Source organism: Sapajus apella, unplaced genomic scaffold (genome assembly GCF_009761245.1).
Source record: "Sapajus apella isolate SASKATOON/1434 unplaced genomic scaffold, GSC_monkey_1.0 scaffold28, whole genome shotgun sequence".
Lineage (NCBI taxonomy): Eukaryota > Metazoa > Chordata > Mammalia > Primates > Cebidae > Sapajus > Sapajus apella.
The window spans coordinates 24,151,589-24,176,737 of record NW_022436968.1 but is presented as its reverse complement, the minus strand read 5'-3'; the positions used below and the strand labels follow the sequence as shown (position 1 = coordinate 24,176,737).

At 42.0% G+C, this 25,149-nt stretch overlaps 1 protein-coding gene across 2 annotated transcripts in view; it reads left to right on the top strand.

The window, feature by feature from the left end:
- The window catches only part of MYO3B (myosin IIIB), a 499,023-nt gene that overhangs the window by 341,042 nt on the left and 132,832 nt on the right, over positions 1–25,149 (top strand). Inside the window, exons 26-28 of one of the 2 annotated variants that reach the window (XM_032293013.1) lie at positions 9,298–9,409; positions 10,620–10,782; positions 12,871–12,951. In XM_032293013.1, the coding sequence (XP_032148904.1) occupies positions 9,298–9,409; positions 10,620–10,782; positions 12,871–12,951 (356 nt within the window). The remainder of the gene's footprint in view (positions 1–9,297; positions 9,410–10,619; positions 10,783–12,870; positions 12,952–25,149) is intronic. The other variant, XM_032293014.1, reaches the window with a different exon arrangement.

Here is a 25,149-nt window from a genome sequence, read left to right as displayed (position 1 = left end):
ACTCCCCACCCCCTGCTGTCCCTCCCCTAGTTCCCCCCCACAGACCCGAGTGTGTGATGCTCCCCTCCCTGTGTCCATGTGTTGTCATTGTTCAACACCCACCTATGAGTGAGAACATGTGGTGTTTGATTTTCTGTTCTTGTGTCAGTCTGCTGAGAATGATGGTTTCCAGGTTCATGTCCCTACAAAGGACATGAACTTATCGTTTTTTATGGCTCCATAGTATTCCATGGTGTATATGTGCCACAGTATCCCTGTCCAGTCTATCATCGATGGACATTTGGGTTGGTTCCAAGTCTTTGCTATTGTAAACAGTGCTGCAGTGAACATTCATGTGCATGTGTCTTTATAATAGAATGATTTATAATCCTTTGGATATATACCCTGTAATGGGATTGCTGGGTCAAATGGAATTTCTATTTCTACGTCCTTAAGGAATCGCCACACTGTTTTCCACAATGGCTGAACTAATTTACACTCCCACCAAAGTGTTCCTATTTCTCCACATCCTCTCCAGCATCTGTTGTCTCCAGATATTTTTAATGATCACCATTCTAACTGATATAAGATGGTATCTCAATGTAGCTTTGATTTGCATTTCTCTAATGACCAGTGATGATGAGCATTTTTTTATATGTTTGTTGGCCTCATGTATGTCTTCTTTTGTAAAGTGTCTGTTCATATCCTTTGCCCACTTTTGAATGGGCTTGTTTGTTTTTTCCTTGTAAATCTGTTTTAGTTCTTTGTAGATTCTGGCTAATGCCCTTTGTCATACGGGTAGACTGCAAACATTTTTTCCCATTCTGTTGGTTGCCAGTTCACTCTAATGATTGTTTCTTTTGCTGTGCAGAAGCTCTGGAGTTTAATTAGATCCCATTTGTCTATTTTGGCTTTTGTTGTCAATGCTTTTGGTGTTTTAGTCATGAAGTCCTTGCCTATGCCTAGGTCCTGAATGGTTTTGCCTAGATTTTCTTCTAGGGTTTTTATGGTGTTAGGTCTTATGTTTAAGTCTTTAATCCATCTGGAGTTAATTTTAGTGTAAGGTGTCAGGAAGGGGTCCAGTTTCTGCTTTCTGCACATGGCTAGCCAGTTTTCCCAACACCATTTATTAAACAGGGAATCCCTTCCCCATTCTTGTTTTTGTCAGGTTTGTCAAAGATCAGATGGTTGTAGATATGTGGCGTTGCCTCCTAGGCCTCTGTTCTGTTCCATTGGTCTGTATCTCTGTTTTGGTACCATTACCGTGCTGTTCTGATTACTGTAGCCTTGTAGTATAGTTTGAAATCAGGTAGTGTGATGCTTCCAGCTTTGTTCTTTTTGCTTAGAATTGACTTGGCTATGTGGGCTCTCTTTTGGTTCCATATGAAGTTTAAGGTGGTTTTTTCTAGTTCTGTGAAGAAAGTCATTGGTAGCTTGATGGGGGTAGTGTTGAATCTATAAATAACTTCGGGCAGTATGGCCATTTTTGTGATACTGATTCTTCCTAACCATGAGCATGGACTGTTTCTCCATCTGTTTGTGTCCTCTCTTATTTCATTGAGCAGTGGTTTGTAGTTCTCCTTGAAGAGGTCCTTTACATTCTTTGTTAGTTTATTATTATTATTTTTTGTCTTATTGTGTTGACTAGGATGTTTGGTACATTGTTGAGAAGTGATGAGAGTGGACACCTTGATTTGTTCCTAATCTTAGGAGGATAGCACTCAGCTTTTCACCATGAAATACGGTGTTAGCTATTTTTCATAGATATCTTTAAAAATCAAGATTCAGAAAGTTGCCTCCTAGTTTGAGGTTGTTGAGAGTTTTAATTTTTTTATTTTTAATAAGAATTAGACGTTGGATTTTGTCAAATGCTTTTTTTCATTTATTAGGATCATATGCTTTTTCTATTTAGCTTATTGGTATGGCATTAAGTCATTCATAATATTTCCCTGATTATTCTTTTAATATTTGCAGAAACTACAGGATATCACCAATTGCATACCTGATATTGGTAATTTGTGCTTTCTTTTCCTTTCTTTTTTTCTGATTTGTATGTCTAGAGGTTTACTAATTTTATTAACTCTCTCAGAAAGCCAGCTTTTGGTTTCATCCATTGCTTTCCTATTTTTTATTTCATTGACTTCTACTTCAATCTTTATTATTTCCTTCATTCTGCTTAATTTGGGTTTAATTTGCCCTTCTTTTTCTAATTTCTTATGGTGGAGGTGAGGTCATGTATTTGAGATCATTCTTCTTTTCTGATAAGTGTTTAACGTTATACGTTTCTAAATACCGCTTTAGCAGTATCCCACAAATTTTGATACATTGTATTTTCATTTTTACTTAATTAAAAGTACTTTCCAATTTCCTTTTTGATTTTTTTTTTTTTTGGCCTCTGGGTAATTCAGAAGTCTGTTCATAAATATTTGGGAATTTTCCAGATATCTTTCTGTTGTTGATGTCTAATTTAATCCCACTGTGGCCGGAGAACATACTTTGTGTGACTTGAATATTTTTTAATTTATTAAGTTCTGTTTTATGACCCAGAATATGGTATATCACGGTAAATGTGTCATGTGTACATGTCAGCACTTTGGGAGGCCGAAGTGGCAAATCACTTGAGGTCAGGAGTTCAAGACCAGCCTGGCAAACGTGGCAAAACCCTGTCTCTACTAAACATACAAATATTAGCCAGGTGTGGTGGTGCATGCCTGTAATCCCAGCTACTCAGGAAGCTGAGGCAGGAATATCACTTGAACCTGGGAGGCAGAGGCTGCAGTGAGCTGGATCACACCATTGCACTTCAGCCTGGGCGACAGAGATGAGACTGTCTCCAAAAAAAAAAAAAAAAAAAAAATTGTTAGGCAGAACCAGAGCTGTTTTAATGACTAATATTTTCTCACTATGAAATAAGATCCTTCTGAGTACCTATTGTCCTATGAATTACGAGGTTAACTGGTTGGGCTGGCATAAGCAGCTGGTGTTGCCAGCCCTTTTTAAGCACCAGGCACTGTTCCATCTAATCCTCTCAGATGGTTCTTTCCAGCCTTGGATAGTTTTCTCCTATGCATGTGCCAGTTAGTACTCTGCTGAATGCTTAAGAATATTCTCCACAGATCTCCAGAGTTCTCTTTCTCTTTAGCTCTCTCCCAGTTTTTTGTCCTATAAATTCTAGCTGCCTAGATGGTAGCTGTCAACATGTGGTAGTAGAGTCTGAAGTCTGATCAGTTCAGTTCAGTTCAGTTTTGCCCACATTGTGTTGGAAGAGGTCAGGTCTAGTTCTTTACATGAATGAAAATAACCTAAGAAATAATCTAACTGACAACTGATGAGGAACACAGAAAGATTCCAAAAATTTCTAAACACTTCTTTTCCTCTATAATTAAGTTGTCTTTCAGTAAATACAGAGCTCATCTGGCTTAGCGTCCAGGGCCACCTTCCCTCTTTACTCCTTCTCCGTAGTGCCCTCCGTCTTTCCTACCTCTCTGTCTTCTCTTTAAGGTCCTGCTTCCTCTGGGGGAAAGCCTGGAAGTTCTTGGAGACCTGATAGACTTTGTTTCTGATTCTTCAGCCTCTAGAAGTCCAATGCGCTATCCATTGTGCCACAGAGCCACCTTTTGTTTCTGATTCTATCCGGGAAAAGCAATGCTTGGTCATTACAATTTCTTAGACTTCCAACCTTCATATTCTTCTGAGCGAAGCCAGAGCAAAGACCACAAACCTTGTTTTCGCTGACATGGATCACGTCTCATGACAACTGTGGTGCATTTCACAGAGTCTCTGTTTCTCTACTCTGTCTTAACAAAGACTCTAATTTGTTTGCACCGAAGAACATAAGAAAGGAGAATGAAGGGAAATGAAAGCTTCTGCCTCAAAAGTAATATTCTTCAAGTTAAACAGGCCAAGAAGTTAACCACCATTGATTTGATGAGGGATGTACCTACATTCCAAACAATAGCATTTTGTTGGGGCCTCTCTGTAAAGAGCATAATAAAGTGTAACATGGAAAACCTATTCTTTCTAAACAAACAGAAGCTAAAAAGCTAAAAGAGATCAATTCTTGCCAAATCTCCAGTTTTTTTTCAGGTGGAAAAATTTCATTCTTGTGTAGACAAATTTATCAGTCTTGTCTTTTCTGGTAAGAAGTACCATTTAACTTTACTCTTTCTTATTTTTTCCCCTTGTATCAAAAGTTAAACTTCATTAGCTGTAGCCATATCAGTTCTTTAAAAATATGGATGACCTGGAAGTCAAGAGTTGGATAATAATTTTAGTCTCTGTCACTTAATTTGTCATCTTGGATAAGTCATTTTATATCATTAAGAGTGGTTTTTGTTATCATTACTAGACAGAAGACTTGATGAGCTTGAGAGATCTGTTGTGACGGCTTTAAAATATGTCTACAAATTATTTAGTATTCCTCCCTTCAAGGTGGAACTTCATTCCTCTCTCATTGAATGTGATCTGGACGTAGTGACTTACTTCTAAGGAGTAGAAGAATAGAGAAGAAATGAGAATGTGTCACTTCTAAGCCTAGGTCACAAAAGACATTGCAAATTCTTCCCTTTCTCTCCCTCTCTGCCCCCCACCCCGACCCCAAGACCCGTTGTTCTGAGGGAAGCCATCTTCTGTATAATGAAGCTACTCAGTCCTCTGGAGAGGACCATGTGGCAAGGAGCTGAGGCCTCCTGCCAACCACCAGAGAGGAACGGAGTCTTTCCACCAACAGCGATGTGAGTGAGTCATCTTGGAAATGGATCCTCCAGTGCCAGTCAGGTTTTCAGATGACTGCAGGCATGGCTGACATCTTGACTGTAATCTCATGAGAGACCTTTGGCTGGAAATGATAAGCTGCTCCTGAATTCGTGACCTTCAGAAACTGTGTGGTGATAAATACTGTTTTTAAGGCATTAAATTTTGAAGTAATTAGTTATGCAGCAATATAAAACAGACATACCGTGGAATCTTACAGATCCTTCCAGTTTACGATTCCATAATTTAAATGCAGGAGGATGTATGTCTGGTTACCTGTTGCTTCCCAAACTGCTTTGCCAAACTGCTTTGCCTGTTATGTTTAAAAACTCTTCCTTGAACAGTCTGCATTCCATGCAACAAAACATTTTAGACAGAAAATTAAATGGCATTTTTTGAATAGAGATATTTTCCAACTGGATATATACTATTTTGATAGCTTATATGTTTCAATAAAATGAAACCTTGGGAAATGTATGTCTTCCATAGAGTTCTGCAGCAGAAAGTGCTCTTTGGTCCTTGAGGGCCATCAGAAGTTATGTGGGGCCAGGTGCAGTGGCTCACACCTGTAATCCCAGCACTTTGGGAGACCGAAGTAGGCAGATCACTTGAGGTCAGGAGTTCAAGACCAGCCTGGTCAACACGGTAAAACCCTGTCTCTACTAAAAATATAAAAGCCAGGTGTGGTGGTGCATGCCTGTAATCCCAGCTACTCAGGAAGCTGAGGCACAAGAATTGCTTGAACCCAGGAGGCAGAAGTTGCAGTGAGCCCAGATCACACCACTGCACTCCAGCCTGGGCAACAAAATGAAACTGTGTCTCAAAAAAAAAAAAAAAGAAGTTATGTGGATTCCTTGACATTGTATGTGATATGTTGTGTTAAGAGCATTTGCTAAGATAGAATATGTATAGCTTTCACCAGACTTTCATAAAGCCTTGAGCCCCATGTCTCTCTCCCTACCCAAGAAAAGGGTTAAGAACCATTTATCTGGCTCCTATTCCCACTTGTGGAAAGTTAGGTGCAGAGAGGTGAGTGAGAGAAAGTTAGAGACAGAGATCTTCTGACTTTTAACTCAGTGCTCAGACTCTAATATGTAAGATAGATTCTACTTATAAAAGGCAGCTCGGGAAAGTCTGGTTTTTACAATGCCCTCAAATATGCAGATTCTCCAGACAGACTTTTAAATTTATTATTTTGCCGTTGCATATCTTTTGCTTGTTTAACTCATCATGCTGCTTCAGGAAAGGGATAAAATGCATCTCCCTAGAAAACTCTCCCTTCCTGGTGGACCTCTTGGCTTGGTTCCTTTCAGATTAGCCTTTACACTGAAGTACACAGGAGCCCAGTCAAAGTGATTTATCACCATGGTACCTGCTAGAATCCAAAATTATTCCATGAAGGAAACAGGTTAGCTTTTCTGACTTGATTACTATAGATATGTCACTTATATGTTTCTTCATTATATTTTGAAAACTACCTCTTTACATACAGTGCTATTACCCATCTCTTTCTGAACTAAGCCAGATATGAATATTATTTTTGTAATAAGATATTTTGGTTGATGGACTAAAAATCAAGTTAAGTTCTAGTGTTAATGTTCAGGATACAGTCTGCCTCTTTATAAATTAACAGTTGCTAAGAAACACCCACAGATGTCTGAAAAATAAGTATAAATCTTTGATTTGTGAACTGGAACAGATCCTGCATTCCTTTTATATCTTTCAAGGTGCCAGTCATTCATTAGATTCTTTAAATACTTCATCACCAATAACATTGAGCATTCACCCTAAGCAAGCCTGGGCTACTTAAAGCCAGTGGAGCCCATGTTGTAAATAGCTGGTCCTAAATCTATAGGAAATCCTGATTTTACCATGGACTTTTCTCACCCTAATAGATTTGCCAGCTATTGCCACCATCCCCATGGGCTCCAGGACACAATCTTTTTGTTGTGGCCAGAGCCAAGTCAGAGAAACGATAACCAAAACTATAGTCCTGGAGAACCTGGGGCTGAAGAATCTGTGCTGGTGTCATGAACTGTCCAGAGAAAGGTCTAAGCTTGACTCCCGGCTGTCCCTCCTCCCACTTAGCTCGGGAAGATACCTGCTGTGAGCAGGTTCCTGGGTTCTGCCAAATGATCTAGCATCATCTGGTCTTGGCCACTGTTCAGGTTCAGAGAGCACTGTCCCTCCTTCCCAAAGGTGAAAACAGAAACTCAGAGCCTTAGAAACAGTCCCAGAATTTCTGAATGCAAATGTTTCCAGCAAATTCAGCATTATATCGTAACTTGTAAAATAATCTTGTAGCAGGAAGATAAAGTGGAGTGACTCAAGTACTGGTCAGGTACTCTTATTCTTCCATAAACAAAAGGATATGGATATATTTGGCAGGGGGAGGGATATATTTCACATTTTGGTGATTATTTTAAAAAGTGAAAACCACTCTATATTTAAAAGTAATTTCAAAATAGCAGATTAGTCTCCTTTGCAAAATAGCAGGAAAATCCTTTGACAAGGAAATGAAGTTTATTTTGAAATTTCCAAGGGATTGAACATACTTATAGATGGCAGCAAAGAGCAGAGAAAAACTTGCAAGTTTTCTAAAGAAAAACTGCGGTGAGATTTTCTAAAAGGATAATATATTCAAAAAGTTATGTGTAATATATATCATATGTATAAGTTTATATATTATATATATTCATATATTATACATATTTTGTGTGTGTGTGTGTGTGTGTGTGTGTGTGTGTGTGTGTATTTATTTATTTATTTTTTTTAGACAAGGTCTCCCTGTGTCACTCAGACTAGAGTGCAGTGGTGTGATCATGGCTCACTGCAGCCCCAAACTCCCAGCCTCAAGCCATCCTCCTGCCTCAGCCCCCAAGTAGCTGGGACTACAGTCACATGTCACCATGGCTGGCTAATTTTTTTTTTTTTTGCAGAGACAGGATTTTGCCATGTTACCCAGGCTGGTCTTGAACTCCTGGCCTTAAGTGATCCTTCCACTTTGGGATCTCGAAGTACTGGGATGACAGGAATGAGCCACTGTGCCTGGTACCTTAACAAGTTATATTTTTAAAAAACAAAAAGAATAAAGGAGAAGAAAGGAAAGGGGAGGAAAAAACCCTTTTGGTAATGATGGAGTTCAGGATATACTACCCCAAAACATGGCACCTTGTCATTTGAGAAAAGAACAGAGACAGGAAAGTCACTCTTACCTTCTCTTGCCCTTCTCCCCTGAAGCAGGTCATACGATCTAGGAAGGACTTTTTGACCTTCCTCTGAAGCAGGTCATAAGACCCATATGTGACCCATTCTTTTTCGCCTATACCCAGAGAAAAGGAAATATCTCTGAAGACTTAGGGACACAGAGAAGAATCTGAATAAACAGGCCTTGCTAAATTCCCTCAGTTTATTACCATTACAGTAATAAACTCTTTTTTCAATTCTATTTCTCCACAGTTATTCACTTCTTCATCAAAGTTGTCATAAAAATACACAAATCTAACTGTTCAGGTTTTCATTTCCTCATGAAGCCTTCAGTGTCACTTAAAACTTATGTTAAATGAAGTTGTATGCATTTCTCTTGTTAATCTGTCTTTCGTTATAGGGGCCTCAGCTGTGAACTTGGATAGGTGCAGAAAATATATTTTTCCTGGCTGGACGTGGTGGCTCACGCCTGTAATCCCAGCATTTTGGGAGGCTAAGGCAGGTGAATCACTTCAGGTCAAGGGTTCAAGACCAGACTGACCAACATGATGAAACCCCGTTTCTACTAAAAATACAAAATTAGTGGCTGTAGTGGTGCATGCCTATAATCCCAGCTACTTGGGAGGCCAAGGCAGGAGAATCGCTTGCACCCAGGAGGCAGAGGTTGCAGGGAGCCGAGGTTGGGCCATTGCACTCCGGCCTGGGCAACAAGAGTGAAATTCCGTTTCAAAAAAAAAAAAAAAAGATGTTTTTCCTTCCCTACAATGTTCTTCTTTGACACTCTTTCTTCTGAAAGTTTAGAAGTTCACTAAAATGAAGTAATTTTAGGAAACAGATGTGGTTTTCATGATCGTATCAAGAAAACACACCTCCTATATACCTTGAATAAGATGAATGGCTCAACAGAATCAATAGTGTTAGGCTGTGATCACTTCTGCTATCTACAAATTGCTTTAGACGGGACTTTGCAGAGTCAAAATGTATAGAGTGGAATTTATTTTTCTAATAGTAATACTAACATTTAAAATTACTTTCACTAGGAGAGTTGTCTACATTTCAGCTTTCTCAAAGTATTAGATATTTTGATTTTGCATGCGTAAGACACCAAATATGCACTGAATACGAATTACAAAGCAACATTAAAAGGGAAATAAATATACATTGCAGAAAATATGAAAGTCTGTAAGAGCCAAGTTCATCAGTATCAATTTTGTATCTTTTGCTATCTACTATGCTATTATTGGTGCTCGACAAATATTTACTATTAAAAAAGAAGGTGTGTCAGTGGTGCCGAGTAATTCTACTATGCTGACTCAAATGATGACTGAAAATGCTTCTCTTCACTCTTTCATTTTGCAGGTATTATTACTTGGCCTTCAGAGCACATCAAACACCTCTTGCTAGCAAAGAGAGCTGTGTGGCTATCTTGGAAAAGTCCAGATTAGATCACTGGGTGCTGGGAAAAACAAAGGTAGTTCTTTCTTTATTGTTCAAATTGTCGAGTATGATTTCTTTGTCTCTTGGGCATGAATGGCTCTGGAAGTCACAGTAGCTTAGCAAACAAGACCCCAACCTAACACTGATCTTTGCTGGTCTTAAGTCAAGGTGTTGGAGACCTTAGGGACTAGAGGAGGAAGGTTTGCCTCCTGTTCTGTATGTAATTTGAGAGCCATTTAGCATTTCTAGAATGAGACCTTTGAGCTCATTTTAAAATGTTCTTTTTCTCAGTGCTGCTTATTCCAGTGCCACAGGTAAATACACAAATCATGTTAATGGCAGGGATGAGTTTCTAGTAGAGTTTGGTCCATTTTTTTAATTGGGCTCGTGTTATGTGCTGCATAGCCTTATTATTAGTCTTAGCGTGTATAGTTTTTCATTTGGGAGAGCATCACATTCCGATAGGATCCCAGGTTTTGTTTTGTTTTGCTTTCTTTTAAGACAGAGTTTTGCTCTTGTTGCCTAGGCTGGAGTGCAATGGTGTGATCTCTGCTCATTGCAACTTCTGCCTCCTGAGTTCAAGTGATTCTCCTGTCTCATCCTCCCGAGTAGCTGGGATTACAGGCATGTACCACCATGCCCAGCTAATTTTGTATTTTTAGTAGACATGGGTTTCTCCATGTTGGTCAGGCTGGTCTTGAACCCCTGACTTCAGGTGATCCACCCGCTTCCCAAAGCACTGGGATTACAGGCATGAGCCACTGCGCCTGGCCCAGGATCCCAGGTTCTTATGGTCCACCCTGATTGTCTAAGTGCTGATGGCAGCACTGCTCCTCCTCAGCAGAAATTAGATCAGTGTGGATCGTCCATGTACCTCGCCCTCTGAACTTCTACTGTTGGCTGGGTCAGACCTCTTGGTTAGCACCTTTATCGGAGGCTATGGAGAAAGAGAGTAGGCAGAGCTCAAACTGAGAAAGTGGAACTCCTGACTGACACAAAACAGGCCTGGAGAGCATCTGGAATTGCCAAAACCCTGTTGACCTCATTATCTGTCTCCATCAATGGCTCAGTCTTAGAAGGGGAATTGTGTTTACCCACAAGAAGTCAGGAACGTGAGCATAAGTCACATCACTATAACTTTATTTATATAACCGTTTTAATATTTTCATTTCGAATATGCTGTTGTAGAGTGAATTTCTGTTGAGGAACCCACATGTAATGTTAAAACTAATGTCTCGTTTCAGGTTTTTCTCAAATATTACCATGTTGAGCAATTAAATTTGCTACTTCGAGACGTCATAGGCAGAGTGGTTGTGCTACAGGCATATACCAAAGGGTGGCTTGGAGCCAGGAGATACAAAAGAGTCAGAGAGAAGAGAGAGAAGGGAGCCATTGCCATCCAGTCAGGTAAATGGTCCAGTTCTCATAAATACTGCCCTGAGTATTGGCATGTCATTCAGTACTGGGGAATACTCACCTGTTGCTTTTCTAGGTGGTTTCCTTCCCCTCCCCTCCCCTCCCCTCCCCTCCCGTCCCCTCCCCTCCCCCTTCCCTTCCCCCTCCCTCCTTCCTCCCTCTCCCTCCTCCCTCCCTCCTCCCTCCCTCCCCCTTCCCTCCCTCCCTCCCTCCCTCCCTCCTTCCCTCCTTTCCTCCTTCCTTCCTTCCTTCCTTCCTTCCTTCCTTGCTTGCTTGCTTGCTTTAGCAAATGTGTATCAGTGCCTACTACACAGGTTCTGTGCTAGGTGCTGAAATCACAGCCATGAACAAGACTGTGTAGGAGTGAAAGAAACTTTCTTTCCATGTCCTAAAGGTTTGATAATTTGAGTTTATAAAACAAACTGATAAAGACAGATTAAGAGGAGAAAAGACATACAAATTTATTAACATGCAAGCCATAAAAAGTATAAAACTCAAAGAAAGGCCAGGTGGTTAAAGCTTAAATACCCTCTTCATAGGGGAGAGGGAAGTAGAGGATATAGATAATCTTAAGGGAACATTAAAGATTTTTAGGGGGAAATGAATGGGCCTAAAGAACAGACAGTAGCCTGGGACACAGTTCATCTGACCCCTGGGTGGTATTTATTCCAGCCTTCCTTCCTGCCGTATGCATCAGTTTCCCCTGGTTGACAAGATATCTGGGGAAGGAATTCACACAGTTAAATATCTTCTGGAGGATCTAACCTTTTGATAGATAGGCGGAGTTCAGAGAAAGCTCTTCCCTGCATTTACTGCTATCCAGGTGCTCTAAGTTTGAAGTCCCAAGCAGCGTATTTTGGGGTATCATTATCTGAGCCCCAACAACTGCCTTGGTCCCCGATTTGTGGTAAGCAAACAAGGCTTTACAGCATGAGTGGCAAGATAGATAGTGGCAGTATAAATGGACCAATGATATAAAGCCTCAGTCACACAGACACGTGCCGCATCTCCCAGAATGACTAAGATAATATGCACTTTAGGTCCATGGCCGGGTTTTCAGTGTCAGAGTTACTAATGCCATTTCCAGAAGGTTTTTCTAGTCCAGATGGAACTTATAAACCAGGGGGACAAGTTGCTAGTCTCTTTCATGTACCCTGCCCAGTCAGTGCGTCTTTGTTTACATACACGTGTCTTTAGTGTTACACACAACATTCAAGTTCCTGTGCAGCAGACAAATGGTTATGAAAGCACCAGATCTTGAACAAAGTGGATGATTTCCCTTATGCTGTCATAACCCAGAATCCTAATGTGCCTTAGTCGATTTTGGACTTCATGAGTTCACCCAGCAACTTGGAGTCTTGTGATGCTCAGAAAGAGATGGGAGGAACGAAGAGAGAGGTTACACTCCTTGTGGGTGGCTTAATGCCCCAGTTTTGTATCTAAAGGGCCTCACCACCTTGGCCCCGAGAGTCCCTTCCTCTTTTTTCTCTCCTTTTTCTCCACTTTCTTCGTTGCCTTTTCCCTTCCCACTGCACACCTTCCTCTCCCTCAGCACACCTCTTCGCACAGAGTTCATCCACAACAAATGACAGTGTCGTGCTACTTATTTCTCTTGACTCCTCTCTTTCTCTTCTTCAGCTTTCATGTTTATATTTTTCTCCCAAATAACAGATTTTGAAAGGCTCAGGCTATTCTACTTCCTTTCTACCATCCCTCTCAAAAACCTCGCCCTGCCTCGTATCCCCAAGTCTTGAAGACAAGGCTTTCTCCAGGGATTAGAATGACAGGAAACCATCCCACCTGGGGCAGGGGTCCCATGTGACTTATCACTGGAACCCAGAGTGTTCTGGAAATCACTGCCTGAACAAAAGCAATCCCTCAGAAGCATCTTCAAAGCCAAGCTGCAGGAACAGAGAGGCCTCTCTTCTTACCATAGCTCATGTACCTCTGCTTATTTTGTTCAGTGAGAAAGCAGAAGGGAGGATTAGCCAATAGATTGGAGGGGAAAACAGCCTATATCAATTCTCTGGCACGTTCTTAAATTAATGTCATTCCTAGCACATGGTTTTATGTTTTTAGCCTGGAGAGGATATGATGCTCGGAGGAAATTTAAGAAAATAAGCAACAGAAGGAGTGAGTCTGCTGTTCATATTCAAGCAGGTAATTAAAACGTCATTTTCACAGCGTCCGCTTGAAAATATTCTGTGACCAAGTTCTTATGAGCATAGAAAAGCTGAAAGGCTAATAATTCAGGAGCACTGGAATGAGTCCAGAATTCTGGGAGACAGGAGTCCCAGTGCTTGTTCCAACCCTCCTCGTGTGATATCCATGATCCTAGCAGTGAGCGTTTGCTGTCTGCCATACTTGGCTAAGGATGGTCTGACTAGGTTCTCTTGTATACCTGACATTAGCGAGGAGGAAACGAGGCATGGAGAAGTGAAGGGGCTTCTCCACCCTCATGCAGCTCATCAGTGGCAGAGCCAGCGTTTGAGCACAGGCTGTTTGGATAGAGTCAGCATTGCACGTCGCCAACTGAACAATACCCTTTCCCTCTTGGAGTCACGTGTCCCTCATCTGTTAAGAGACCATTGGTTAAAAAGGTCCAGAAGGAGGCCGGGCAGGGTGGCTCCTGCCTGTAATCCCAGCACTTTGGGAGGCTGAGATGGGCGGATCACCTGAGGTCGGGAGTTCGAGATCAGCCTGACCAACATAGTGAAACCCTGTCTCTACTAAAAATACAAAATTAGCCAGGTGTGGTGGTACATGCCTGTAATTCCAGCTACTCGGGAGGCTGAGGCAGGAGAATCACTTGAAATCATGAAGTGGAGATTGCAGTGAGCCGAGATCATGCCATTGTACTCCAGCCTGGGCAACAAGAGCAAAACTCTGTCTCAAAAAAATAAAAAAAAAAGGTCCAGAATGTGCCTTCCAGTTTTGAAATTCTCTACTTATATGCAAGACCTGTCTCTCAGCATCACAGAAGAGGAATCACTCAGGGGGTTTCCCAGCAAACTGAGTTTCTAAAGTCCAAGCCTGTATGTGGCTACCATGGTCCTCGGGGCCCCATGGCATGAGCACATGGGGCTCTTATGACTCATGTTGCCCTTGGCAGCCTGAGAGGTGTGAACTCTGGTTGCTGACTCATCCGTCCCCTCTCTGGCTCTTCAGTCACTCTGCCGTTCTGCAAATGGCAGTGTCTACTGTGGGTGCCAGCCTGGGCTCCCTCCCTCATGTGAGACTGCGTATTCCTAATCGAGGCTTTGGAAGAAACAGACCCCTGAGCTCCAGGAGCCACAAGAAATTGGAGACAGAATGAGAGAAATAGCCAGGCTAGTAGATAGACTCGGCAGCAGGGAGAGGGCTAGGGTTTCACATACAGCTGAGCTTGAAGTAAACCCTTAAATAAAACAGCTGCAACCTTTTCAAAGAGGTCCCTGCCCAGAACCTGGCTCCAAGTAAACTTCTCAGAACTCTTAGACCACTATAGAAGCCTGATGTCTTCATTCAAATCTAAAATAGTTGGGAGGAAAGGGTGCTATTAAAATGCAAATGTTAACTTTTAACACCATCCCCTAGGAATTCTAAGCTCTACAACTTCAAAGCCTCAGGAAGAGGGATGCGATTCTTGTTACAGCTAAGAGAGAACTCAAAGCGCATCATTTGTTCCCTACTTGCCTGCCTCCCAACACACACACACACACACACACACACACACACACACACACACACACACCACTCTCCATGTGTTTTAAAGTTTAAACTTACTTAAGCTTATTTATTGTTGCTCCACAGAGTTCCGTATGTAGGAATCATAAATCCCATTTTCCCTGAGTGAAAATCGTCTCTAGAGTGCTCCCTGTTTTGCACTGTTAAGGCCCAGTGAACACTGCTGTAAAACAGAAATGGGTCCACTTCATCATATTAGGACAGTAATGATTCTATCTTTTCAGTGGGGCACCTATGGGGTAGCTGCCATGGAAGGATACTGTCGCTCAGCAGAACTATAAAAACACTTTTCTTTAAGAGTGTCTGCCCCTTTTTTGCCTTGAAAGAACCCCATGGGACTTTAGAGAGCACGGTTCTTTAAGAGCGCCTCCTTTTTTTTAAGCTTTGCAAGCACCTCCCATTTCTTAGCTTTGCCGCCAAAGTATTCTTGCCTGTCAAGTGATATTGGGAACTTCCATTAACTGAGTCTGCAGGGGCTTGGATGGGCATGAAGGTGGCACCAACACCACCTCTGCCCTCTTAGAAATAGCATGGCAGCCAGAGCAAAAGCAGACAGAATCTGCCCTTTGGCCAGCACCACGGACAGGAACTGATGAGCTGGTTTTGTGTTGGTGGTAAAGGTGCATGAATAGGGTAGCAATGTTTGCAATTTCATGGGCAGTTTACTTTTACTTGGGAATATTTTCCTTATCTTTAGATTTGAAGGCATGGTTGCATTTATCTAAAAAGCAAAGCAACTCATTTGGACTTTTCTGTTTGGGGTTGTGATCTTCCCAAACATAGTCTCATTACAAGCCTCTCTCCATCTCACTAGGACATTTCTGAGTAGAAGGAGACCCGGACACAGCGGTTCACCACTTTGGGAGCCGGCAAGAAGCGGCTCAGGGATGTTATCATAACACGACCATTTCTGGTTGTTTTCTAAGGTTATTCTCTAATTTATTATTTTCTTAACAAATCAGTTCATTTGCAATTTAGATTCTGTGGAATACATTTCTATTTCAGGTTCTGACCCACTGTATTTTCTTAAGTGGTGTTGCTAAGATATGTTATATATATTTTTAAAAGAGCAGCCCTTGAAATTTAGGAAGCATTTGGCCTACATGTTGCTACAGAGCAGCACATATTGAAATTTGTTTTCCTTTCATCTCCTTCCCAATAAAAGCAGCCGGGCGGCTTATCCCTTTAGCTTCCTCAGAACTTCCTTTCAGAATTCCCGATCTATTACGGCACATTCACATACCAGAAACAAGATGCCTTTTCATGCTGTCAACCTTTTTCATCTGAAATGTAAATTAATTCTTGCTGGTATGCCTTGACAGAGATCAAAGTCAGGGTATTAACCTTCCCCGGCTTTCTCCTCGTAAGGACTGGGCGGCCACCGGCCACCATTAGGAACTCTGTGTCCTTGTTATGGGGCCCTCCTCCAGGCAGCCCTCAGTCTAGGAGCCACCATTTCAAAGGCTCAGAGTCCTTTGTAAATGTCCTCATCATTACTTTAAACTGGGTGAGAAATGATCTGCCTGGCTAATTATTGAGAGACAGGCCTGCTCGTTTTAATTGTGGGCCCTTCACTCTGATTCCAGGAGCGGGTTTAAGTGGTGCTGACAGCCACTGGTCTTGGTGTGATGAAGGGAGGGACAAGGCTCCAGATTGGAAACCTCTTCCCTCACTCAGTGGGTCATTTCTTGCCTGGCAGTCTTTGAGGTAGGCCACATTTGCATTTTCAAAATAAACAGATGCCTTTCAAATACATGAGCTGGTGGTCTAGAGATCTCTGTGGGCCGAAACAGTTCACCAGCCAGTGATCAAATGCTGGAAGAGAAAACAAAAGGAAAAAACTACCCTGGGTACACAAGGATACATTTCCTATGTGTATACCACTGCACAGTCAAGAAAGGGCCTTTATGAGATGCAGAGAGGAGAGGGGAGAGAGTATAGGAGCCCCAGCAAAGGTACTGTCAGTCAGTTTCTTTTCTGGAGGGGCTGAGCAAGGCAGGAAACAACTTTGAATGTCACCTTGGTAAGAAGTGGCACGTTTCATTGTTTTTAGTATTGGTTAATTCTGACAATGGGTTCTTGCCACAGGAAAACACATTCCTTTAAATGTCAAAGAATCAAAATACATACTTGTTAAAATCCGAAAAAAAATGTACATATTAGTGTTCAAATAAATGGTATATTCTAAGTAAAAACTAACAGTGACATTGATTCCATTACTAATCTATTTTTTAATTACCTTATGTTTCAGAAATTGAAACTAACTACATTTATTCAACCAAAAAATGCTTATATTCCTCAGTGAAAATTATCAAAACAAACAAACTGCAAGGAATTTTTTTTAAAACCTACATGTAATGTCTCATTCATTATTTTTTCTAAAGCACTGGCTTTACAGCTGCCCCTCTAATTCAGGGTCTGTTTTTTAGATGAGAGCAAGGTTTTGGGCCTCCCTCTCTCAAAGGGGAAATGTCTTTGACTAGGGGACAGTGGAGCCCGGGGGGCTAGAGATGTCTCCCAGGAGGAGTGGCCTTCCAGCACCTACCTCACTGCTTCTCCCTAGACACACAGAGGAGTCCAAAGAGCCTCTAGTTTACAGCACATTTTCATCTAATTGCCTCGGTGCTGTGGAAATTGTTATTTTCTCTTTCTCTCTGTTCTTGGATCAGCTTCCTACATACTCCCCTGCTTGGCCCTGCCAACAACACAGATGTTATCAGAAGATAACAACAGCTCTAACAGTGATGGCCCTTTCTCCTCTGATGCTCTTTGGGGAGAGTGCTTTTCCCAGCATCAGCAGGGACTCTGACGAGGCTGGCAGGGCGCCTTCCTTGAGCCTGTGAACAGGCATTTTAAGCCACTGCAGCTGGAAACCACTGAGCACATCATGTGATACGTGCCGAGCAGAGTTGCTTTAAATGCTGCCTCCAGAAGAGAAAGCAAACATCGTATCCAGACTGCCTGACCCTACATTGTAATAGAACCAAGTTTTTAGTGTTTAAAACAGCCTGAACTTTTAAACTCTTTCAGTGCAAGGCTTTTTTCTAGCCTTCTCAAAAGGCTGTTTAAAAGGCTGTTTCGGGCCGGGCGCGGTGGCTCAAGCCTGTAATCCCAGCACTTTGGGAGGCCGAGGCGGGTGGATCACGAGGTCAAGAGATCGAGACCATTCTAGTCAACATGGTGAAACCCCGTCTCTACTAAAAATACAAAAAATTAGCTGGGCATGGTGGTGCGTGCCTGTAATCCCAGCTACTCAGGAGGCTGAGGCAGGAGAATTGCCTGAACCCAGGAGGCGGAGGTTGCGGTGAGCCGAGATCGCGCCATTGCACTCCAGCCTGGGTAACATGAGTGAAACTCCGTCTCAAAAAAACAAAACAAAACAAAACAAACAAACAAACAAAAAAAAGGCTGTTTCCTGGCTGGGTGCAGTGGTTCACGTTTGTAATCTCAGCACTTTGGGAGGCCAAGGCGGGCAGATCACAAGGCTAGGAGTTCAAGACCAGCCTGGCCAATATAGTGAAACCCTGTCTCTACTAAAAATGTAAAAATTAGCTGGGCGTGGTGGCATGCACCTGTAGTCCCAGCTACTTGGGAGGCTGAGGCAGGAGAATCACTTGAACCTGGGGGGCAGAGGTTGCAGTGAGCCAAGATCGGGCCACTGCACTCCAGCGTGGGCAACAGAGTGAGATTCTGTCTCAAAAAAAAAAAAAAAAAAAAAAGCTGTTTCCTTTAGCATTTTGTTGGTGGGTTGGCAATGTGTAGGTGGTTATAATTTCCTAGAACTAAATTTCCAGATATATCCCTTTGTGTGCAGGACAACTATAAACTGGGATCTTTCATTCTTTCATTCACTTACTTAACTACTGTTTGCTAAGTACCTACTTTATGGTGGGGCTCCCGTGGTAAACAATGAGATTTAATTTGGGGCTTCAAATTCTCCCAACTCTAATACAGAGGGGTCTAAAATGTGCTTTCCCTCAAAGGGATGCTGTTTGCATAAATCAGGTACTCTGTATTTTGCCAACACATTGGAAAAGAGTTCTGTGAAATCTAAAACAATACAGAGTAAAAATTATTATAAAACACAGCCAAGGGTTTGCATTGAATTGACCCATGTTGTTGAAGGTAAAAATGACTGCAGTAGGTATTTTTCATCCTGATAAAGCTGTCCGTAAGTAGATTGTTGATCAGCCAGACAAGAGGGGGAGTGTACATAAATGCACCACTGAGAGAAAAGGCCCATTTTGAATAAAAGGGAGGAAAACAAGCTTGCCCTCTGTCACTCTTTTCTGTGTCTCTATTTGTAGTTCTGCCTCTATTTCACTTTTTCTTCCCTCATTTCATTTCTATTTCTTAGAAAGATCCCTGGTCATTTCACACAAAAGCGTAATTCCTTAAAGTGAGAGTCTTTCTCAGAGGAAGTACAGATGTGAGAGAAGACAAGATCCAAACTCTTCTTGGACTTGGGCAGGAGGCAGCTGCCTCTCTTTTCCTGGTGTTTTCTGTGTCCACAAAATAGCAATGAAACATCTGGGGGAAATAATTTACCTGGTGCACCTGAGCTTGAGATGCACTATGAATTGCAAACTAATCCCCTACCACCGCCTTCTAAACCTTTGTTTAACACAAGACAGGATGCCGGTGGTCCTAGGCAAGGGTCCTGCTCAGTTCACTCCTGTGCTATCCTGGTTTCCCTAGCTCTCCCACATGTGAGAACTGGGGCTGATTTCTTTCTTTCTTTCTTTCTTTCTCTTTCTTTCTTTCTTTCTTCCTCTCTTTCTTCCTTTCTTTCTTTCTTTCTTCCTTCCTTCCTTCTTTTCTTTCTTCTTTCTTTCTTTTTCTTTCTTCTTTCTTTTCTTTCTTTTTCTTTCTTTCTTTTCTTTTCTTTCTCTCTCTCTCTTTTTTTCTTTTCTTTCTTTCTTTCCTTCTTTTCTCTCTCTCTCTCTCTTTCTTTCTTTCTTTTCTTTTCTTTCTTTCTTTTGATGGAGTCTCACTCTGTCACCCAGGCTGGAGTGCAACGGTGCATTTTCTGCTTACTGCAACCTCCGCCTCCGGGGTTCAAGGGATTCTCCTGCCACAGCCTCTCGAGTAGCTGAGATTACAGGCATGCGCCACCACACCCATCTCTTTTTTTAGTAGAGACAGGGTTTCACCATGTTGGCCAGGCTGGTCTTGAACTCCTGACCTCAAGGCGTGATCCGCACGCCTCAGCCTCCTAAATTGCTGGGATTACAGGTGTGAGTTATCACGCCCAGCCTAGCGCTGATTTCTGAAAGCTGCAGGCTTAACATATCTTGTAGGGGGAAATGTTTAGGGGGCAAGCATTGTGGTTTACTTTAGGAAAACATGCTTTGTTGTGACAGGGCTTAGAGCAAGTGGTTTACTGCAGACAGAAGACGGCCTGTGGCTTCGAGGTTTCTGACAAGAAATGAGCTCTGCCAAACCTCTGTTTGGCACAAACAGTAGAATTCTTGTCATGGCATAGCTTGGAATGCACAGGAATCTCCTTTGCTATGGAATAAAATTATTGCCCATGCTAGGATTAAATAAACCAGAGAGCAGAATACTGTTTACCTGACGGCACAGAGAGGAAGCTGCAGTCATCGTGAGCTTGAGGTCCACTTGTGCCTAATGTAATATCGTTTGGCATGGCACAAAAGTATGCTTCAGATGAAACTTTTGTGCAACAGTAGCACCCCTAGGACCTGATGTTAAAACTTCAGAGGACGCCTGTGGTTAGAGCCTCCAATTTGGAATCAGTTTTCTCCATTATGAGCCTTGTTTAGAGCTCCAGACTCTGACCATAAAGAAGCGGTGCCTGAAAAGGTATCTTTACCACCTCACCACCGAATGAAACAACGTTATGATCAATAACACACTTGAGTTGCTTTTACTCTATGTCTCTAAAAATTTTCATGTAGAATCATAAAATATGTTATCACATTGTATAACTCTTATTAGTTGTTTAGACTGTAACCACATAATAGTAAAGAAACATTTAAGGGAAAACTAACTGGGCCGTGGCAAGGATAATCATGCTATTTTTCTGCAAAAGAGTCTGGCAAATAAAAAGGCAGGCTTTGTTTTACCCCTTAACAGATGAACCAGGAGCACAGAGAGTTTAAATCAGTTGTGTCTCCCCTTAGGTGTTCTGCAAGTATGAGCACTGGTGTCAGAGCCTCTTCAGACCCTTCGCTCAGTGCTGTTTCCAGTAGGCCATCCCTGCCATTGCTTCCCATCTTGAATATGGCACATTGGACACAAGGCACTAGTCAAAGCTTTGGAAAGAGCTAATATACTGTCCAAACATGTGGAGTTTAGAGTCAAACAATGGACTTTAAATGATGGCTATGCCAACATTTGCCATGTAGTTTGGGGAAAATTACTTAACTTCTGAGCCTTAGTTTCCTCAGCTGTAAAATGGGACTCATTAAGGCCTCATCCTCAGGACTGCTGTGAAGATGCTAGCAGGAAGTAGATGCAGAGCGTCCTGCACAGTACCTGGCACATGGTACATATTCACCCAACGGAATGTTACTTCCCTCTCTGTACTCTGTTCCTAAATGTGAACTTCACTGGAAAAAAAAAAAGTCTGAAATACTCTTCTATGGAGGACATAAGAACGTTGTAACTTCAGGCCAGGCACAGTGGCTCATGCATGTAATCCAAGCACTTTGGGAGGCTGAGGTGGTTGGCTCACTTGAGGTCATGAGTTCGAGACCAGCCTGGCTAACATGATGAAAACCCATCTCTACTAAAAACACAAAAATTAGCTGGACATGGTAATGCAGCCTGTAATCCCAGTTACTTGGGAGGCTGAGTGGGGAGGATTGCTTGAACCCAGGATGTGGAGGTTGCAGTGAGTCAAGATCACGCCACTGCACTCGAGTCTGGGTGAGAGTGAGACTCCATTTCAACAAAACAAAACCAAAATGCTGTAACTTCAAAAAGATGAAACAGTTTCTTTCAGTATTGGAGAAAAATAGGACCTGTCAAATCTCAAATTCGATTACAGTAAAATCTTCATAAAAAAGATAATTTTCCAAGTCTTATGTCTTGTTTATTTGACAGGGAAAAATTAGAATACAGCAATAACATGCGAGAGATTTCAAGTGGTTTTGTTTTTGTTTTTGCAAAGAGCTGTGCTCCATTCATGCTGAGAGCTTGATGCATTTGTATATATAAATTTTCAGGAACGTCAAAATTATTAAGACTTAGGTGATGTGCTCCTGACACCATTTTTCCTCCTCACTAGTTTGAAGCTCTTCTTCAGCTCATTCTGAAAGATAGTAAGTTCCCTTGTCCCCCTGCTTCTGTAAAGCCAGAAATTCTAAAATCTAGGAGCTAAACATCTCCCAGATTTGTTGCCTTCTGGTGTGGAAAGCAAGTTGCCTTTCAGATGTCTGAAGAGTTGGAAGATCTTGGTGTACCTATCATGTTTAACCTGCAGTGACGGGTGATTGGCATAATAACAGCTGAGCGACAGCCGTTTGGCCAGGAGTTCAAACCTCAACACGATGAGCCATAGCAGGATCATGGTTTGATTTGCTGTGGCCATGAAGTCTGAATCACCGAATGCAGAGGCAGAGGCAAGGGTGACAGCTGGTAGCCATTCTCATCAATAAAGTTGTGACGGTTGAGATGTACAAGTAACTAGAGCCTGCTAATTTCATAGACTTTGAGCCAAGTGCTTAGTGTCAAAACCAGCTATGGTCAATGATGCAAATGGTTGTGAAAAGTCCCTCATCAACAGCAGGGCTCTCCCCATCAGACTGTTTCTCCCTGATGGATTAGAAGCAGATTGGATCTTGCTTTCTAGGAATAGATCGAGTTTGAAGAAAAGGAGACCTTATTTTTTAAAATTCTAGTAACTTCTTAAAAGTCAAATTTATTAAGTGTAATTTACATGCAGTAAAATTCAGTTTGATAAAACTGGATCCTCTCCACAATCAAGAAAAAGAACATTTCCAAAAAGTTTCCTTATGCCCTTCCTGACGTCCACCCCCACTCACCCTCAGCCCTGATGACCACTAATGGGTTTTCTGTCCTATAGTCTTGACTCTGTACATGGAGTCACACGATTTGAAACTTTTTAGTCTGGCTTTTTTCACTTAGTATAATGCTTCTGAGATTCATCTGAATGCTGTGTTTATCAGTAGTTCATTTATTTTCATTGCTGAGCAGAATTTCAGTGTATGGATGTGCCACAATTTTATTCATTTACCAGCTGAAGGACATTTGGATTGTTTCCAGTTCTTGGTGATTATAATGCTACAAATATTTAGAGCATTTTCCTTTTAAGTAAAATATATAAGAAAGTAAATAACTTTGCTTCACCGGAAACCAGAACTGTAGGAGCCAGAATGATCCTAGAGGTGGGAGTCGTTTTCTTCTTGATGAGCTGACAGATAGAGTTATTTTATACTTTGCAAAGCAATTTATAGTCTGTTCAAAGTACTTTCACTCACCTTGCTTCCCATAATTATTATAGTAACCCTGAGAAGTAGGCTAGGATCTTGCTTCATTTTATAGATGGAAGCTAGGAAATCTCCTATAATCCAGACTTCCTAATCCTTATTTGCTGTCCTTCCTTCCAAACATTCTCTCAACATCCTGTCTGTGCAGAACATTCTGCTAGGTTCTTTTGGGGTACCCACAAAATTTTTTTTCCCATCAAGAAGGAACAGTCTTATATGGAATCAAACTGACCCCCCCACTGGCCCAGGTTTGAGAGGAGTACAAAACTGGGCCACTTAACACAGCCACAAGAAGCAAACAGTCTTTGAAGCCACCGGAAGCAGGCAGGACGTAAATTTTAAGAAAGAAATCCAACCTGAAGCTGGTGAGAGTCAGACGAGAGCGGATTGACGGTCCCTAGATGATCAGAGGGAAGGGGAATTCCCCAGACAATGCTGTTCCAGGACAAGCAAGAAACTGATTTCCAGGATAATGGAAAACTTCCCTCCTTGGCTTCCAAGTTGGGAAAAACAGTTACCAGGCAAGATTTTCTTTGAACTCAGTCAAAGTTTAACTGGGATAATGACTGGAATTAAGTACTGGATAATCAAAGTGGAAAATGCTTTCAGAGACCTGAAATTACTAGACTTGTTTCGTGTGGTAGAGATGGAGGCCAGGATTTTTTATAAGGCTGTAGGGAAAAAAAAGTGTCAATGAGATTCTATTCTTTAAGAATCCAACTTTCTTGGTGCTGCTTTTGGTGGCATTTGCCTGTCAGACCTCCCACAAGTTGGCCTCTTTATCCTTTATATTCTGATAAGATGGCTGATGACCAGCTGTCAGTCCAAGCCAGAAACCACACTGGCTCCTTGTGAAGTCTGCCAGCAGCAGTTGGGAGGGGAAGCCTGGGCTTTTGTGCCTCATCTGCATGCGCCTTCTCTGCCAGATACAGTAGGTGCCCTTTGCCAGGCCCATTATGAGGGCAGGAACGTCTACCCAGCCTAGATCACCAACCAGGAAATCTACCAGGACAGTGTCTCTGCTGAAACAGTGCCTGATCTGTCTTCTGGGTGGGTCAGTAAATGCCAGGCCAGGCCAGGCCAGAGCCTTTTTCCACAGCGGCAAATCTGTGGCACCATTAGAGGCCCAAGCACATGAAAGAATGTACAAAGATCTGATTTTTAACTTCCATTTATAAAGGGGAACAAAAGGAAACAGGGATTATGATTTTTAAATGTTTAAATAAGTGACCTGCACCCTGTAATATTTAGGAGTTCAGACCTTGGAACAAAATTTCGTGCTTGGGTTTGAATCCTGGCTCTGCCCCTCTCCAGCTGTGTGACTTCGGGCAAGTCATTTAACCTTCCCTCGTCTCAATTTCCTCAGGTATAAAATGGGAATAAAATAGTCGCTCCCTGTTAGGGTTACTATGAGGATTAAATGAGTTAATGTTTGTGAAGGGCTGAGAACAATGCATAGAACATAGTAATCCATATGTATGATCATGTTTGTTAAATAAAAATAATGGAGCTTTTCTTACCTCCTCTTCCCACCCAGGTTTTTCCTGTACCTCCCAGCCAAATCAAGCTGAAAGTACATACCTTTCAGCTTGAGTTTTTCCTTCTCTTTCTTCTGATTTTAAACCTTAACATCTGCCATGCCACTCCCCAGCCCCAACATTAGATTCCTAGGGCTGCCATAGCAAATTACCACAAACTCTGTAGCTTAAAAGAACAGAAACTTCTCCTGTCACAGTTCTGGAGGCTGGAAGTCCATCAAGGAGTCAGCAACACTGGTGTCTACTGGAGGTTCTGAGAGGGTCTGTTCCGAGTCTCTCTCCTGTCTTCTCTTGGTTCCTGGCAATCCTTGGCCTTCCTTGATTTGTAGACCATCCCTCCACTCTCAGTGTCTATTGCCATATGCATTCTCCCTGAGTCTCTCTGTATTTTCATATGGCCTGTTTATAAGGACCCAGTCATTGGCTTCAGGACCCACCTTAATCCAGTATGACCTCATTTTTAATAAACTACATCTGCAAAAACCCTGTTTCCAACTAAGGCTACATTCTGAGGTTCTGAATGGACATGAATTTGGGGATATCATTAGTCAAACCGACACACTCCCTTACAAGTTTCAGGTGCTTTCATCTTTTTTTTTTTTTTTTTTTTTTTTTTG